Source organism: Pieris brassicae, chromosome 13 (genome assembly GCF_905147105.1).
Source record: "Pieris brassicae chromosome 13, ilPieBrab1.1, whole genome shotgun sequence".
NCBI classification, from domain to species: Eukaryota; Metazoa; Arthropoda; class Insecta; order Lepidoptera; family Pieridae; genus Pieris; species Pieris brassicae.
This window is the reverse complement of record NC_059677.1, coordinates 2,425,799-2,443,775: the sequence shown is the minus strand read 5'-3', so window position 1 is coordinate 2,443,775 and position 17,977 is coordinate 2,425,799. Positions and strand designations below refer to the sequence as shown.

Sequence of the window (17,977 nt, the reverse complement as noted above, 5' to 3'; positions counted from 1 at the left end):
AAGGCGTTGACATTTCAGATACAAGTTTGACAAGTTGACATGTTAATCAAATTATAACAATTAAACTTGACAATTGACACATGATGAGTTAATATGCGTCAAAATAGACAATAATATTATAGTATGGTCAACTTAAAGGGGTTTAAATCACTCAACTCAGTTTAGTTATAAATTTATATTTGACAGTTTTGGAAAAGTTAAACAAATCGCAATGACTATATTACAATTAAATCCTTATGCCTAACCTTCACATTTTTTTATTATTTAAAAACACTTAAAATTATATTTTCTAATGGTAGTCCAGATTGTCACTCCAAATATACTCTAAAAAGCTTTTAGACTTAAGATTTAGTCCAACAACCGTCCATATCGAATACGTTTTTGACAGTCATACGCAGTTAGTAGAAACCTCGTCTTATAGTCAACAAATTCCATCATTTCTCAAGGATAAGTGGGGCCCTAGAAATAAAACTCAATCTCTCTTCGTTTATTATCTATGCCATACCAGTTTCATTTTGAACCTTTACAAAACTGTGTGCATTGCGATGACATTTGAAATACGACCTTAAGCCAACAGCACTAGGTTGAATTTTCTTACTAAATGTAAATATATTAGTTATTTTTCTTAAACTGTTTGATGATCGTGACGACTCGCGGCTGTCAAGCGAGATGTGACAGGTCATCTAACTCCGGTGGCGGCTGCGGGGCCCCTGGGGCCCTGGCGAACACCGGCTTGGCTACCACTGACACTGGCGCCTGCAAATAGGAGCTTAAAAATGAGTTGCTGAATCGTTTGTAAACTTAATGGAAAACCTAAGAGTGACAGAGTTTACAGCTAGTTGTACGACCTTAATTAGAGAATTAGCAGAAAATGTAAACTTAGGAGCATTTATAAAAAAATCTAAAATATTGTTTAATTTACACATAGAAGTCTATTGGTGCACAGCCGGGGATCGAACCTACGACCTCAGGGATGAGAATTGCATGCTGAAGCCAAAAGTTGATTATTGTTGAAAGAAAACACTTTTTTAACCGGATTAAAGCTATTTGTATTATTATAAACTTATAATTATTTAAATTTAAAATTATGTAAATAATTATAAGTGTATATTAATACAAATAGCTTTAATCCGGTTAAAAAAGTGTTTTCTTTCAAATTGATTAATGTTGTTTGAATTTTGTTACACATAATTTATATTTTGATTACGATTTGAATCAGAATGCAACAGCAGCGTCCAAAACGCGTTGCCGCGTGACATAGCACTTCATATTACCGTTTTACCAACGCAATGAAGAGCCTAGTCGTCCTTTGTTTTAGGTATTATATTCTCACTCACCCTGGATAATCATAACTTGTTATGAAAGGGGTTTTTGTTCTGATCAGTTTTTGAACATTTCATACATATTTTTGTATGAAAATTCATTAACTTTGACTCACTGTAGTCCAACATGGAAGAAACACAGTTGTGTAGTATTGCTTTACAGTCAAAACAGTTTACGACATCGCTTAGAACAATTGACCAAAATCAAAGGTCCCGGCTGAATTCTATGTATTAGGTACTTAACAACGTCATCGGCTTTTACGACCAAATATTAGTAGTACCTTTGATGTCGTTACTTTTGACTGTATTATTGTATTTAATGTTTAGGCCAAGGCCAATAATCTGGAGCATCTCAAATAATCGTCTTGAACACTGTCCCTGCATGTGTACCAAAATATAATCTACATAAAAGTGACACGTAAACTGTGTTGCTAATGTCAAAACGATGACGGCTGGACCAATTCGAGATTATTCTTGAACTCTGAGGAAGGTTTTTACGGAGAGAAAATGTTTAACTGCACAAACACAAAGTTCGCGGGAACAACTCATAAACGATAATTCCATAATTGGTTACATATTACAACATATACTTTTATTAGCCGTATGTTGGGCTCGCAATAAAATATAACCCAAAACATACGATAAAAATTCAAACTACCCACATCCAACTTATTGACAACTAGCAAGTAAAAATTGTAATCTACCCGCAGACAACAAAATTTTTGTATACCTGGCTGACTCCCCCCTGGGTTTGTTGTGGCTGCATCCCCACGACTACCACTTTTTGGGGCTGCTGGCTGGCTGGACCACTTGTCACCACCATCGACTGAACAATACATGCACCATTACCATTCACGCCATTTTATTCAAGCATCAACAAATATAGGCCGCGGAATATAGATAGACTTCGAATACACGTTGGTCTGCTCGGAACTTGGCAGTTTTATTGTTCATAGTAGGCCCCCAGTTACGCTCTGGGTTGGAAGGCACAAACTCAGGGTCTTAAGAAAAACCATCACGCGTACACCGGGAATCCGGTACATCATGGTCTCATATCATCCTATCAATATGTTTATAGGAACTAAGGGTTTAAAATTTTGCAAACACATTTTTTCTTAACGCGTAAAGAATTACGCAACACAGACGCTTTTAAATTAGCACGTATAAGCATTCAATTGTTTAATTATAGAATGAAAATTATATGTTTTATTATTAAAGGCATCAGTCCCAGGGATCATAGAATTTGATCCTTCGAGCCGGATATGAATCCTATTGTGTTTGTAATTCATGATTCCCTGAGAATAGGTTTTTGGTTTTTATTTTATTAAAAAATATATATTATTTTAGGTTGAGGTTGGTGGTTAGATATTATTTATATAAGATTTGGTTATGCACTTTTTGCCTTTATCCATCATTATTTTTTTTCCTTACTAGGATTTCCTGTTAGCGATAAGGCACCCCTTATAATTTTTATTTTCTTCTTGAAATGTAAGAAATTGTAAATAAATTATATTCTATTGGTAGTAGTCAATTTCATGAAAAGAGTGACGGAGTTTTATTATAGTTCTTCTCGTCCGTTCTACCGCCTTGATTTGAGAACAGGCAGTAAATGTTAAAACGTTATTTAGAAGAATTTTAATTACGTTAACGATTTTGGTTTTTTTAAAGCAAATTTCAAATTAAAAAAATGCAAGTTCCGAGCATACAATTTCAGACATTCATTAAACTACAAAATGCCTGATACAACCAGCACCCCTTCAAAAGTGGGAATTTCCCATTTAGTGGGGACAATCCGGTATGTTTCAGCAAAAACAACTCTAAACTAAACAAAAATAAATCAAATTGGACCATTGTTACTATACTACTCGTCACTTCATTACAGTGTACAGACAATTGGACGGAAAGAGAATTATTTTACCAATAAGAGGGTAGTCTTAAAAAAAATTAGCCAAATGTGGGTAGAATAAATTTTAATTTACGCAACTTATAAAGCTGATCTATGGACACATTTCGCCACCTCAAAACAAGACATCTTATCATTATAAAAACTTAAACTAAGCGATAGAGACACAAGAATTTACACTAATCTTAGTAGTAGTAGTAAGGTTGTCTACTCAGGTTTTCTAGGTACTTATGCAATAAAAAAGCTCCTAATTGGCCAATCTCAATAGACTACCATCTATAACACTTGAACATGGGAATATAAGTTTATTGCAACGTTTAGGACGGAGTTGAAGGAGTATGCAATATTTTTTCCAGTATTCCAATTTATTTACTTTTTTTGCCTTCCAACCTAAAGCTGTGATCTGGGAATTCAATAGCGGTCCCATGTATTTTTTCAAAATTTATTTAAATATTCGGTATTATAATTGAATTCGGTGATATACCGAAAAAATCGATACCGATATATCTAGATAAAACAAAAAAATACCTGAACATTTTGGCTTCGAACTATAGTTGGTTGAGAGCTGTGGACTACAATGTGAGAGGCACCGCTCGCTTGCTGCGTCTGTACGAAAGGAATACACTCATAATGTAAAAGAGTTCAGCTTTGTTGTCTTTGATTACGCGAGTACTATACATATAAATGAAACCTTTTTAGTGGATAACCGAAAAACATGCACGTTTAAATATGGAACACTCGTAAAATATAGGAAATGGTCTTTGGTTAACGCGAGTAGTCCACATTGAAGTGAAACCTTTTTTATCCTAAAACGTGACTATTTAAATATGGAACACTCGTAAAATATAAGAAATTGTCTTTGGTTAACGCGAGTAGTCCACATTGAAGTGAAACCTTTTTTATCTTAAAACGTGACTATTTAAATATGGAACACTCGTAAAATATAAGAAATTGTCTTTGGTTAACGCGAGTAGTCCACATTGAAGTGAAACCTTTTTTATCCTAAAACGTGACTATTTAAATATGGAACACTCGTAAAATATAAGAAATTGTCTTTGGTTAACGCGAGTAGTCCTCATTGAAGTGAAACCTTTTTTATCCTAAAACGTGACTTTTTTAAATATGGAACACTCGTAATGTAGAAGAAATTGCCTTTGGTTTACGTACACACATTGTGTAAGATGAATTTCATAGATATTTCGATAGTTATTCCTGACTCTGTGTACCTAACTCTCACAGGGGCCGTTCAAGTAATACGTAAGTACTGTAGCGGGGAGGGGGGGGGGTCTTTGATTTTATTATTTGGTGATTACATTATCAGTAATTATTTACTTTTTTACAAATATTACCCACACATTGTCTATACCTTGAAAACGAAATGCATTTTCGAGGATTCTTCCAAAAAAATTATATGTTTATGTACTATTATTTTAGAGAGCTTTGCTTACTTTTGCTGACAAGAGGTATATAAACCTGCTTCCGTAATACTTGAACGGCCCCTGAGAATCGGGTCTATGCCAAGTACTACCACGATTTCTATAAAGTTCTAGAAATTTCTAGTTATATAAAAGATATATTCGCGATTCTCCATATTTCTATTTTGTCCAAATTATCACGAAAGAAATTCCTCATTAACTTTAGTATTTAGTTTTTCTGTCTTTTCAACGCATAAACAATTCTACAAATTTATATACAAAAGATAATACCTGAGGTTTCTGCTGGGAGACGATGACAAACTTCTGGGGCGGTGGTGTGGACGGAGCCGGCGATTGTGGTGCATTAATTATACTTCGAGTTCCCGAATCTTTAAAATAACAGTTTAGTATAATTATTTCAATATAATTTTTATTAGTATTATTTTCTTATGTAGCTAAGTTCACATTTCATTGCCACTCTCGCTTAAATTTCATATCTTGTGGAGGCGTCCATGCGTTGAGTTTTCTCTCTCCCTAAAGATGGTGAGGGGGCCATACGTCATACTTGTGAACGGGTGCTACTTGCGGTGAATGGTCGGACTTGAATTCGTGTATGCGGTGATGTTAGTTATTTCGATTATGTATTTGCGTGTTGTTCCCACGAGAATGTAAGTGCGTGCTGCTATTTCACCATGCCTACGGCTGATAGAAGACAAATCTTTGTTTTTAATTTATTTTATTATTAATTACTTAAGATGTCATGTGGAACATGGTGTAATAGTTGCAGCTCCTTACAAACGTTGTGAAAACAAAAACTTGGCGATTAAAAAGAGTGGCGGAGAGTTTATTGCGAGTTCTTCTCTTCCGTTCTACGGACTTGATTTGAAAAGTGGCAGTAAATGACGTTCATAAGTGTACATTGCGTTGCCTATATGAATAAATGATTTGTAACTTTGATATGTAATGTAACAATAGCTGTTTGTATAGCCTTGGCTCGTACAAAGTCCGAAGTACAGTTACACTGCCTGTTTCTTTAATTTATAGTAATAATACGTTTAATTAAGCACAGTACATGTGAAAATCAATATGTACGGTCCCTGGGTCATAACGGTGTTAAATAATAGAGGATTTTTTTCGACTCTATATTAACGGACAACAATAGAATATAAGCAAAATAATTAAATATATGTAACGAATGTATGTCTGTCTATACTCTCGGGCCTTAACTCCAACGATTTAGGAAACCGTCACGCTTATAAAACTAAGAAATCCTGAGTGAGCAAAATGTACAGTATTGGCTACATTTTGTTTGATTGACTTTCTAAAAGGGCCTAAGTTCATAATATTTTTTGAAGTTATATCATTGCTTTTGGTGCGTTAGGGAAAATTGATGAAAGTAAATTGTTACAATGCGCGCGCACACCGTCACAAAAAACCGACACCATTAAGTTACATATAGTCAACATTGTAGTTTTTTTATAGTTATACAGTTTCGCGCGTTAGGGAAAATTGATGAAAGTAAATTGTTACGACGCGCGCGCACACCGTCACAAAAAAAACCGACACCCTGAAGTTACCTATAGTCAACATTGTAGTTTTTTGTAGTTATACAGTTTCGCGTGTTAGGAAAAAAATGATAAAGTAAATTATTACGACGCGCGCGCGCACACCGTCACAAAAAACCGACACCCTAAACCTATAGTTAACATTTTAGTTTTTTCTACAAACGTAGAATAAATTTTGTGAAAAGATCTTTATCCTCTTACGCCAAAAAATATATTATAAGTTCAGACACGTATACGTAAATACATACACGTATTTTTTTTCAAAATAACGTACTTTTTTCTCGCTATTTGGGTCGAAACAAACACCAGATGTATAGAGACAAAGAAGAATAAAAGATTTACACATCTTACCAACAGATTTGGTGAGCATCTGATGTTGAGGTGATGGCGACGGCAACGATGTCGAAGGCACCAACGGCGGCGTACAAGTGACCACTGCCACGGCGCCGCCGCCGCCGGTCGTAGATGGCGACAAACGCAGCTTACTAACCATTTGCTGGAGACTGGGCCCTAGGTAGCCATATTCGCGTCTGAAATTTGTATTTAAAGACTCATTAAAAAAAAAACCTTCAGACTTGGCCAGTTACATGTCCGCAATCGACTCTCGATAGTTTAAAACTCAACACCAGGACCAGACATAAATTTCAAATTACCCAACGTTAAGAAAAACACTTTTTGAACGGATTGAAGCTGTGTACTATTATTAAAAACTTACAATTATTTACATAATTTTAAATTTTTTCCGACGTTCAGCGTGCGTGGTTACGGTGACTGACCCAAAGTTAAAAAAAACAACAACCGTTTAAAGAATGACACCCCCCCCCCCCCCCAAAGCTTGTTACTCAAGTTAATAAGAATTTGAGAAATAAGTCGCCCAAGTTGAGGTTAGCCACTTTCCAAGTGTCGGTAATAGTTATTTAAAAAAAAAACCTAATCTAACCTAACCGAACAATAGAAAATAATAGGTTTTTTGGACAGATCCGGCGCTAGGGAGCGTTCCAGTATTACGTAACGCATTTGGGGGGGGGGGGGGGGGCGTCCGTTTGTAAAACGTTACGATGCGGGGCGGGGATTGAATTACGCATTATTGTTAATTTTATTTTCGACTTTCCAGTACTCTACACCACATAATGGTAAGTTTTAGGTTTAAAGAGTCACTGGAGTTGGTCACGAAACGTTTTACTATTTGAAACAGAAACGTTACGGCGCGTTTCATTGGGAGGGGGGGGGGGGTCAAGAATCTCCAAAAATTGCGTACCATAGCACAGACATTATATTCAAGCCTCCACAGTTCCAGTTCTATATTACAATAACCCTCTATAGGTACAACAGACTAGTAACACACATAAGCTTAACTGAATCGTTGTAATTAGTTTAGAAATTCGTTTACAAATTGGGATTGCTTGCACGTGAAGACTGTTGTTGACCATGACTAATAAGTAGGAGTTTTTCTTCTCTCGATTTAACGTCAACTCTATAACGCCATCAAATACAAAGTACCTTCAGTGTCGTTATACAGATTTAACTATAGATATAAAATGTGACTTTTAATTTAAGAGTTTTCGTGTATATCATATAATAAACATACTTGTAATCGTCGGGCAGGTCTGGTGGCTGGCGTAGCTGCCTTACAACTGGTGCCAGGACTTTGAGCAGTTGATGTTTAAGATTGCCCGCAGCGAGGCGGTCAGCGCCGCCTATACCACTCAAAGCTCCTTCCACACGCTCGCCCAACCAACGAACTCGGGGTAATATGAAAACCTGTAAAAATTTAATAAAAATAATGCTTCAATAAGCATCCTGTCGCTTAGAACTTTTCTATATAAGACTTAGTTCACTGAATGCAAGTGGCGTTACGGCGGATGTCGATGGCGTCAATGCGATTATAATAATAATAATAATTTATTGCAAGAATATGGTACAAAAAGTAAGTTCGCATATTCAGACACACACAATGGCGCGCAAATTTGTCTTTAAATGAGTTTTACATTATTATTCATATGAATTGGTCAATTCTCATATTATTTGTATCGTACATATCATATCAAATGTTATTAAATTTATATATTTACTACAGTGTCTCACGCATATAATCATTTATTGAGTAATACATTTTTTTCATATGTAATACACCAAGTCGATTTTTAAAGACTCGGATCTTTTAATTCTTTTGGTAAATTATTGTAAACCTTAATTGCCATACAAAAGTTCCTAAAACAGTTCTAGATTGATTTTTGGCACAGCCAATTTCTCCCCATATCTACTTCTTACTTCGACTTTTACATTGGACTTAAAAATATGTATGTTTCTGTGCACGAATTGCGCATTTCTAAAATATAAATACCGGAAACAGATATAGTTTTGAGCTTCTTAAATAAAGGTACGCAACAACCAAGACAGTTTGCTCCACAAATTGCTCTAATACAATTCTTTTGAGCCTTAACTACCATAGGGTATTGGTATACTTCGACTGAATCTCTCCAAACTATAATTCCATATCTAATAATAGATAAAAATATGCATGATCAGCAGCCAATACCGTAAATTCTCTTAGTAGTTTTAACACAAAAACGAAACTGTATATTTTGTTCTGTAACTTTTCAATGTGTGCTTTCCAACTACAAAATTTATCTAGCGTAAGTTTTGCTTAAGTTAACGAAAACTCATTGCAAAAGTACGACTCTAATGCGTACGCGCGTGCGTCCGAGCGAGCGCACTCGTCACCTACCGAACGCGACCGCTCCCCTCCCGCTTACCGCGGGTGACCGAGAAATTTGTGTTTAAAGTTTAAAATCGGCGCTGAGACACCCTTTATAATCTTTGACACTGTATAATGCTTTTCATCTCATTGTCACCCACATGCAAATCTTATAAATTTATTTTGTCCCTTTTTACTGTCGCTTATCAGAGACTTTCAAATCACAACGATAATAAAGAAGTTATCCCTACAAAAGTATATAGTATATGACGTAAGATTTAGAAGCGAGAACTTCCTTCCATATGTCCCTATATTTTTGCAAGTCAGGTCTCGACTGTTAGGTACCTTTACAACTTCCGGGCCCAGTTCAGCCAGCCCCTGAACGGCGCCGTAGAGTGAAGCAAGCGGCGTTTTCTCCGACTCCTTCATAGTCGTCACCATAGATGGCCCAGACTCGCTGTTCGTTTGTGACGGGCACTGTAATGCCCTTGAGAATAATCTGTAAAATTAACCAAATGTCAAAATCTAGAAATTCCGATATAAAACTCGTTACAGGTTTGGGCAGAATGTAAGAGTCTAGAGGAGGTTTTTGGGACCGGAAAACTAATCGTTTGTTATTAATTGTAAGAAACATACTTGTCCGAAATAAAGCTATTTTTATTTTTTTATAAATATACATTTTCTTCCCTTTTATGCAATACAAGGCAAACGGGCAGGAAACTCACCTGATGTTAAGTGATACCGCCGCCCATAAACACATTGCCAGAAGGCTCGTAAGTGCCTTTTAAGTATTGGTACAATCTTTTCTTGAAGTAAAATACACATATGAACTCCGGCAATCAGCTATCAAAATCATGACTTGCAAGAGAACCAAGTCTCGCAACGAAGTTTCACCGTAAAACGTTGTGAGATCTAATACCAATCTCAAACTCAAAATAACTTTATTCATACAGATAAGTTACACTTATGAACGTCAACAGAACAGATGTTAAGCTGATTCTAAATGTACATTTACTACCAGCTCGCAAGTCAAGGCCGTAGATCGGGCAAGAAGAACTGGCAAGAAACTCATACAAATTGTTTGAACTGGACCAAATCAATCCCATATTAAGGATTAGGAGCACTTAAATCTTCGTCAAATTTATAAAAAGCTTTATTAATTTACGTTTAACGAGGGCTACCAAGTTTTTAGGTTTTATTATTTAGGTATTACGTAATTAGTTAATTTAACAACATCATATACACTAAACACTAATTGTATCCGAAGTTAAAAATTTCTAGCTCTGCTAGAAGTGAAGATTGATGAACGGTCAGTCAGTGAGTGGCAAAATTAAGAAATTACACGCGTTATAATTATTAAACTTGAATAAAATTTATAATATAACATCGAAGTTATAGGGGGTCGAAAATGGCATGAACTGCGTCGAGAAATCACTCAATCACTAATTACAATTGGTTATAAATCATCATTATAAATCAATTCACCTGCCTTATCTTACAGGATTCATCAATTAAATATATTATTGTAGCCACAGTTAAGACAAATATATGGAGATTAGAAAATTCAAATGCTACTAATAATATTACTAATTGTTCAGTGACTAAGTCACACTGTGTCAGATAAAGCTATATTGACTTTTACTACACTGGGGAATTCTAGAAGAATTTTAATAAAATAAATTAAGATGTTATTTCTGATTCATAACAAATATAGATACTGGGAAACATCTAGAAAAATGTTCTTGCATTTTGCGCAGAAGCGATTTTTTAGGTATTACTGGGAGGGGGGGGGGGACGTGTCGATCGCGTGATTGGTAAATCGGTTGACGTTTGCGTCCCGCGCTGTGTACAATGCGCAAACTTTCCCCCACTCCCTTGTTTAATGCTCAAGAAGTTTGCCGGTATCTGTACCTATATGAAATAGCAAAAAAAACTTTTTTATGCAAAATGTACCCGCCTTATTGTTACATATTTTTTAATCATATATATATTATGATCTCTCTAAACTCAAACATCGCGTACGCCTGTACCGCCAGACTTGACGGGCGCACTTTCGTACCCCACAGAAATAACGTACACGCAACCAATGACAATGTAAACGAGATATTTTTCCCTCTTCCAAATCTCACAAGAGTTTAACAGAACACTGAGATGAGAGAATTTCATCCAATACGCCAACCGTAACCTTAGCCAAGAAACTGGACGCTAAAACAAATTACACAATTTTATAACATACCTTGTAACCCTTGTTTGTAAGTTATTCGTCGAAGTGTTGAATGTTTTGCAAATTTGTGCCATGAGGCGCGCGGCGAAATCCCTGAGAGCCCAGTGGTTATCCACCTCAGGTCTCAAACATAACTGTCTGGATACTATACACGTCGACACTGACGGTATAAGCTCATGAAGCTGTAATATTTAAAATTCATTAAAGCCTTAAGAAAACACTTTTTAAACGGATTGAAGCTATGTATTCTTATCTTAATGTATATAATCTCCTGTCACGTTTGTCTTGTTTGTCTGCGATGGACTCCTAACTGCTTAACCGATTTTAAATTAAATTGGCACACCGTGAGCAGTCTGGTCCAACTTAAGAGATAGGATAGCTTAGATATTTAATTATAGTCGCAATTGCATTTTATTGCAAATTATTTGTCTATAATTAATTGACAGTCATAATTATCTGTTAACTCCAAAAGATTCTAACAGATGTCGATACTTTTCGACTGGACTGAGTAAGTAATCAATAGATGGCACTGCTATGGTAAACCGACAAACGTGTCATATAAGCTACAATTCAATATCATGATTACCACGCCTTATTGAGGCTAAAGTAGAAATTTATTTTGTAGTAAACGAAATACCGTGAAATTCATTTATTTATACTTTTTAATGTTTGGTGTTAGCATAGCCAACCACGTGTTACTTAGACCGAAGTGTAAATCAAATTCAAATTATAGTGACGATAATACAGTGAAATTACTCTTTCTTGTCACGGTATTAAGGCTAACAAAAACCACATTAAGGAGAAACGAAGTTCGCGGGGGCAGCTAGTAAACTTACGTATTTACATAATTTTAAATTTTCCGACGTTTCGCGTGATTACAGTGTGCGTGGTCATTAAAGCTTTATTATTTTCCTTATATCGCTTCTTTTCTCTGAAGATCCGAACACCGGCATTGACCGACAGAAATCTAAGGCTAACCTTAAAGGTTGTAACAAAAATAAATCAATGGCGCTACAACCTTCTTAGGTCTGGGCTTCAGATCCTGTATCTGTTTCGTGATCATTTGTCAATCGAATAGGCAAGTAGGTGATCAGCCTTCTGTGCCTGACTCACGCCTTCGACTTTTACGGACTAAGACAAGCCGGTTTCCTCACGATGTTTTCCTTCACCGTTCGAGCTAATGGTAAATACGCACATAAAAAAAATTGGGGATTGAACCTCAGGGATGAGAGTCGCATGCTGAAGCCACAATAAATAAAAAATATTGATCTCAAATATCGTGTTAGCTTCTAATATTAATTTAATTAAATTCTAAACATTTTTATGAAACATATTCTTAAGAATCTTGCTACAAGTGCGCATGTGCAATAGTTGTTCATTTGACTCGTTCGGTTGTTTACGAATTGACTGGACCATCTTCCCGAAGTGAGATGGTCGAGTCGAAGGAGGGAGTTGTGATTATAAAAGAGGTTGTGACACATGCGCACGGGCTTTTCCTTTGTACAAGTTTGAAGTTATACAGTTCACGTAAAATCAGTGAATATAATTTACTATAGTGAATTAAGTCATCATTGAAGTGTTTAATTTCCTACCCTAAGAACTAAATCAACTACCGCTAACAATCGTTACGAATACAATATGAAAATTGTTATAGGAAGGATATACATGTGTGAGAATGACATGTGAGTGAGTGAACGCAAGAAGGCCAGACCAGATCCTTGCAACTTCCTAGCAGTAGCACGCGATATTGCAGCACATGACTCACTTGTGGACTCTTTGTATTAAAGTCACATGGGCGTGCCAATAGGTAGGAATAAAATAATAATAATATCAAAAATACAGCTTGCACAAATAGTGGTCATTTTGAACAAGTTTAATTTTTTTAACTTACTATTTGAGGAATAATTTGTCGAATCACGAGTTATTTAACCCAAATTTAGTACATATATATTTTAGTTGATGATTAGAAGCGCAAACCAAATGTTAAGCATCGTCGCATACATGGCATCAAAAAACACATAATGATAGTAAATTATTGCAAGAATATGGTACAAAAAGGTGGTACAATAGTACGTTCGCATATTCTGCCACACACAATGGCGCACAAATTTGTCTTTAAAGGAGGTTTTACGTTTTACATTATTATTCATATGAATTTGTCAACTCCTATATTATTTGTATCGTACATATGTACATATGCAGTGTTTTCACGGAAATAATCATTTATTGAGTAATATATTTCTTCCATAAGTGATACACCAAGTCGATTTTTAAAGACTCGGATCTTTTAATTCTTTTGGTAAATTATTGTAAACCTTAATTGCCATACAAAAGTGCCTAAAACAGTTCTACATTGATTTTTGGCACAGCCAATTTCTCCCCATATCTACTTCTTACTTCGACTTCTACATTGGACTTAAAAATATGTATGTTTCTGTGCACGAATTGCGCATTTCTAAAATATAAATACCGGAAAGAGATAAAGTTTTGAGCTTCTTAAATAAAGGTACGCAACTATCAAGACAGTTTGCTCCACAAATTGCTCTAATACAATTGTTTTGAGACTTGAATATCCTATTTACTTCGACTGAATTACATGCGTATGGAGCCTCATACATTGTAATACAATATTCTTGTCTACGAAGTCTAAAAATATCGACTTTACTTGTATTATAGTCCCTTAGATAAGCCAAATTAGTTTTTGTAAGCGTCACAACACCACAACTCATAATTTTAGATAATTGAAGATCATGTTTTAAACCATTAATGCCAGTTATTTGCAAACAAAGAGTTTTATTCAAACATATTTTTGGGGGTCCACCTTGAAAGCTCTAGCTTCAATATTTTATAGTTCATTACGACTTCTATGCAGTACCCCCAATTAAGGGAAATGCATGATGTAAATTATGTTCCCAGTGACAATGTAGGTTAAGGCCAAAAAATGGGAATGAGAGAAGGTTCACAACCAGCATGCGCCACCACAATACTGCATGGTACACCATTGGCGAGTGATGAAAATATGTTGAAAATAATTAATTTCTCAGTACAAAAAATGTATTTCATTTACATGAGAAACTTAATATATACGAGTTCTACTGGGTTCACTCTGACATGTATCTTTAATGGCCTTTTGAATTATTTAAACAAGCTAATATTACGAATTTTAGACGATAATTGGTTAAATAGTTAATAGTTGTTAATAGAAGAGTTATTTAATATTTAATTTTAAATTAGAATTGAAGTGAAACTGCTTTATTGGCGTTGGAAAAAAGTTTACCGTCACATTTTTCGGTTACGCCATTTTTTTCTTGTCCCTACAAAAATATATAATAACGATAACAATGAGAGTAATAATTTAATTCACATAACGTAGGTAAATGAAACCGACACTGTTCTGCCCGTGTGACGTAACATAGCCTTTGGGTTTCAGTCATATTTTGTCCTATTTACATGTTAACATCAGTTTTTCGTTCAGGCGTTGGAAAAAGAATTACCGTCACAGTTTTAGGTTACGCGTCACATTATTCTGTTACGTGCCATCTTTGGGCACCACGGTTTATTCGAAGAGATTTGAGGCCGATAACAATGATAGTAATAATTCTATAACAATTAATGAAATTCTGTAATAATCTTAGTAGTAATACGGTAAACTGAATTTAGGCTTTTGTTAAACTTTATTTAACCAATTTCTGTATAGTTAAATATAGTAGATAATTTTTCGAAAAATATGGTAATAAAGAAGTTTCACTTCTTACGTGTGTACACTAGTGCACGCACACATTTTGTTTTTTAACGGAATCAGAAAAGTTAGTTAAAGACACTTACATATTTCTCCAGATACAAAGACTGATTGTCGAGCAACGCCTTTACCATTCTCATCAAATAAATGAGCAACGCGAGATTATTTTGAACAACATTAACTTTCACACCCTCAGATATAAATGTACACATCCGTGGTAGCATTTCGTGAAGGCCTGGGTCACACGCTAATGATTGAAGGGCTTCCTGAAAATATCGTTTAGAATTAGCGCGAACGTGTCTGTCAAAATCAAAACATTTTTGACATAGGCGATCTTAAGTGACGTTTCTGATCACCCTTGTCTGTGCGGAAGGATAGTCATTCGAGGTCTCTGCAATACTTGAATCGAATGCTCACATATTTAATTACGTTTTTATTGGAACAGAACACTAGCTGTTTAGTGCAGCATAGAACCCCAAATTAGAGCTTAGGGGAAATAAAAAATGTATCCACCTTTTACAAGGTCTCAAACCACTAAATTATAAAATATATTTTTATGATTTAAATAAAGCATAGCAAAAATGTAGTACACATATTGCAACAGCGGTACTCTCCACATCTTATCCGTAGAATAAGCCGAGCACTAAGTAATGTATAAACAATCCAATTTGTCACCTTACTAAGGTGCATTAAACAGCGAGTCTTCTGGCATGTGAATGTCCATAGGCAGTTGTATCACTAATTATCTATAAACTAAATGCTTAAAAAAAGACAAATGGTCCAACTCTTGCTTTATTTTCCTGAAAATAATGAGCTTCACACAGTAATGGCTGTGGAAATGCACAAAATTCTTCTAATCGTCCATATCATCAACTCTTCCTAAGCATGTGATACTATTCTTTGACCATTCATATAGTTATGACAGTTACTTAGAACTCAAAACAATTTTTCATACACTATACATTATTATGAGGTAATCTATTCCAATGATATGTGTTCCTACACATAGTGACAAATATACTCAGGGAAATGCAAATTATTTCATACAAATTGTTAAGTTAAATATTGAACTTACTGCTCTCCGTCCTTCATCACTACCAACACAAGCCTCCGTTATCTCCTTATAATACAATTGTTGTTCAACACTCAACTCATGTGTTGCTAGCTGCTTTACATGGACAGACTCTGATGCCTTCAACCTTGCTGCTTTACCACAAGCTGGTTTTCCTAAAACACATTGGCATAATTGCGGAATTTGTATATTGTAGTACTGGTAAATTTAAAATCAATGCTGTAAATCTTGACAGTAAAACCTGACTTACGGCTTTAAAAAAATCAATAAAATATACTGCCTTAATATTCTTACCACTTTACTCAACATACTGCAAGTGTTTTTATTAAATAATTAAATAGTTTCAATCAGGTAATAGATTTGCATTATCCATAGAGGTTTCATTTAAATGTTTAGTACTTGCAGAAACCATAGACGATATTACAGTATCTATACACTTTTAAATTATCATTTAATTTATTTATTGTTTGTTGGACAGTACCTGCAGAATCTTTGTTAGCAGGTTTGCTTAATTTTGTAATAGGATCAACAGACTCCAACTTTTGAGCCTCTTTTGACAATGGTGGTGGATTTTCTGGAACTGTTGGTTGAACACCATCAACACTTAGCCAATGAGCTCTAAGGGATACATCTAGAGGAATTTTTGGAGGTGGTGCTGACAGGATTTCTGATAGATCAATTTCTTTTTCTTCAATGAAGTGAAGTTCTCTCCCACCTCCTGAGGCATATCGAAATGGTAGAAAATCGGGTTGAATAAAGCCATACTGGGGCTGAAAAATAAAACATAATCCAACTTTAATATTGTTTAGCAGAAACCATTTACTTTCTAATATGTAACAAAGTATATATTGTCTATATGATTATTATATATATATTATATTGTCACATGATTAACTATACTATTTGTGACTAAAATATAGTCTATCAAGTATTTTAAATGGTGTAATATTTTGTTACTTTAGATATGGAATATTTAATGTTAAACATCTTAACTTTTAGTCTCAAATATCTAGTATAATATACTAAATATGGACAGAATATGTATAGGGATTTATAAATATGACAGAGCAGAAGATAGGCAGATTTTATAAATGTTTTAATGATATAAGGAAGTTTTAAGTATATGAGCTTTATTATTCATGATGATTGGGTTTAAATACCTGACACTACCTTTAGAAATTTAATAAATTATATCAGCCAACTTTGTTATATTTGTAAATCAGTATTAAATAAATTAATAAGTATTATTACCTCAACATTTTTAATTTTTAGGCTATGGTCAATATCGGTTATGGAAAGTTTTTGTCGTTTAGAATGGTTCATGAACTTCATAGCGTCTTGAACAATCACTTTTAATCTAAATGTAACATCGTCAGCTAACTCTTTTGCGGCATCTTCACCAAGATTTGCAACACCAATACTTTCGGCGATAACTTTCATAGAATCTAGCGTAAGAGCTGATCCATATCCCGTCTCTGGTTCACCCATTATTCAAATAGGAATAAAGACTGTAAACTGAGACAAGAAATTGAAGGCGATCTATCTAAACTAGATTTTGTTTACGAAGCAGGCAATAAACATATTCCTAATTCACTACATAAATGCTAATTTATATGACATACACATCACACGCTATGGTTATAATATTGATGAAATATTAAAAGCAGTATTATAAGTTGATTTTTGTATAGATTATTAGTTAGTATTTATTTTACAAAACTTATTTATTTAATTGGTTCTTGAGTTTCGACTTTCGCCTACATTTATACAAATTACAATTTACAGATAACAGAATACAGATACATACTAAAACTGTTAGTAATGCACAGGCTAGACAGATACCAAGCACAGTTTTGTAGATAAAAATTATAATTATACAATATATATATATATATATATGCATATGGCACTAGTTTTAACTTTATACCGTTTAATGCTCGGTTCACATTATTTCAGTAGCATTCCATCGCTTGACTGGAATGCTGGACTTAAGCACAATTTTATGCTTGGTCTCTTCGGTGAGTCAATTGTGTAGAAAT

General features: G+C 34.7%; 1 protein-coding gene across 2 annotated transcripts; it reads right to left on the bottom strand.

The window, feature by feature from the left end:
- On the bottom strand, window positions 1-17,705 carry LOC123717625 (transcription initiation factor TFIID subunit 6-like). Of its 2 annotated transcripts, XM_045673714.1 has the most exons (12): window positions 17,190-17,705; window positions 16,420-16,708; window positions 15,942-16,093; window positions 14,953-15,132; window positions 11,140-11,309; window positions 9,249-9,402; window positions 7,794-7,966; window positions 6,557-6,735; window positions 4,932-5,029; window positions 3,754-3,831; window positions 2,053-2,148; window positions 1-756 (listed from the first exon to the last, which is right to left on the bottom strand). In XM_045673714.1, the coding sequence occupies exons 1-12, from the start codon at window positions 17,424-17,426 to the stop codon at window positions 661-663; spliced, it is 1,902 nt and encodes a 633-aa protein (XP_045529670.1). In that variant the 5' UTR covers window positions 17,427-17,705; the 3' UTR covers window positions 1-660. The 2 variants fall into 2 exon arrangements, with proteins under 2 accessions (XP_045529670.1, XP_045529671.1); XM_045673715.1 differs by lacking the exon at window positions 2,053-2,148.
- Between the last annotated feature and the right edge of the window lie 272 nt (window positions 17,706-17,977).

Bases quoted from the DNA above. Each gene is read 5' to 3' on its own strand.
- LOC123717625 (XM_045673714.1), bottom strand. From the start codon at position 17,426: ATGGGTGAACCAGAGACGGGATATGGATCAGCTCTTACGCTAGATTCT. The intron at 11,310-14,952 runs GTAAGTGTCTTT...TAAATATTACAG, and splicing joins CTTTGTATCTGGAGAAATAT to CTTCATGAGCTTATACCGTC. The intron at 3,832-4,931 runs GTATTATCTTTT...CCTTTCGTACAG, and splicing joins TCTCCCAGCAGAAACCTCAG to ACGCAGCAAGCGAGCGGTGC.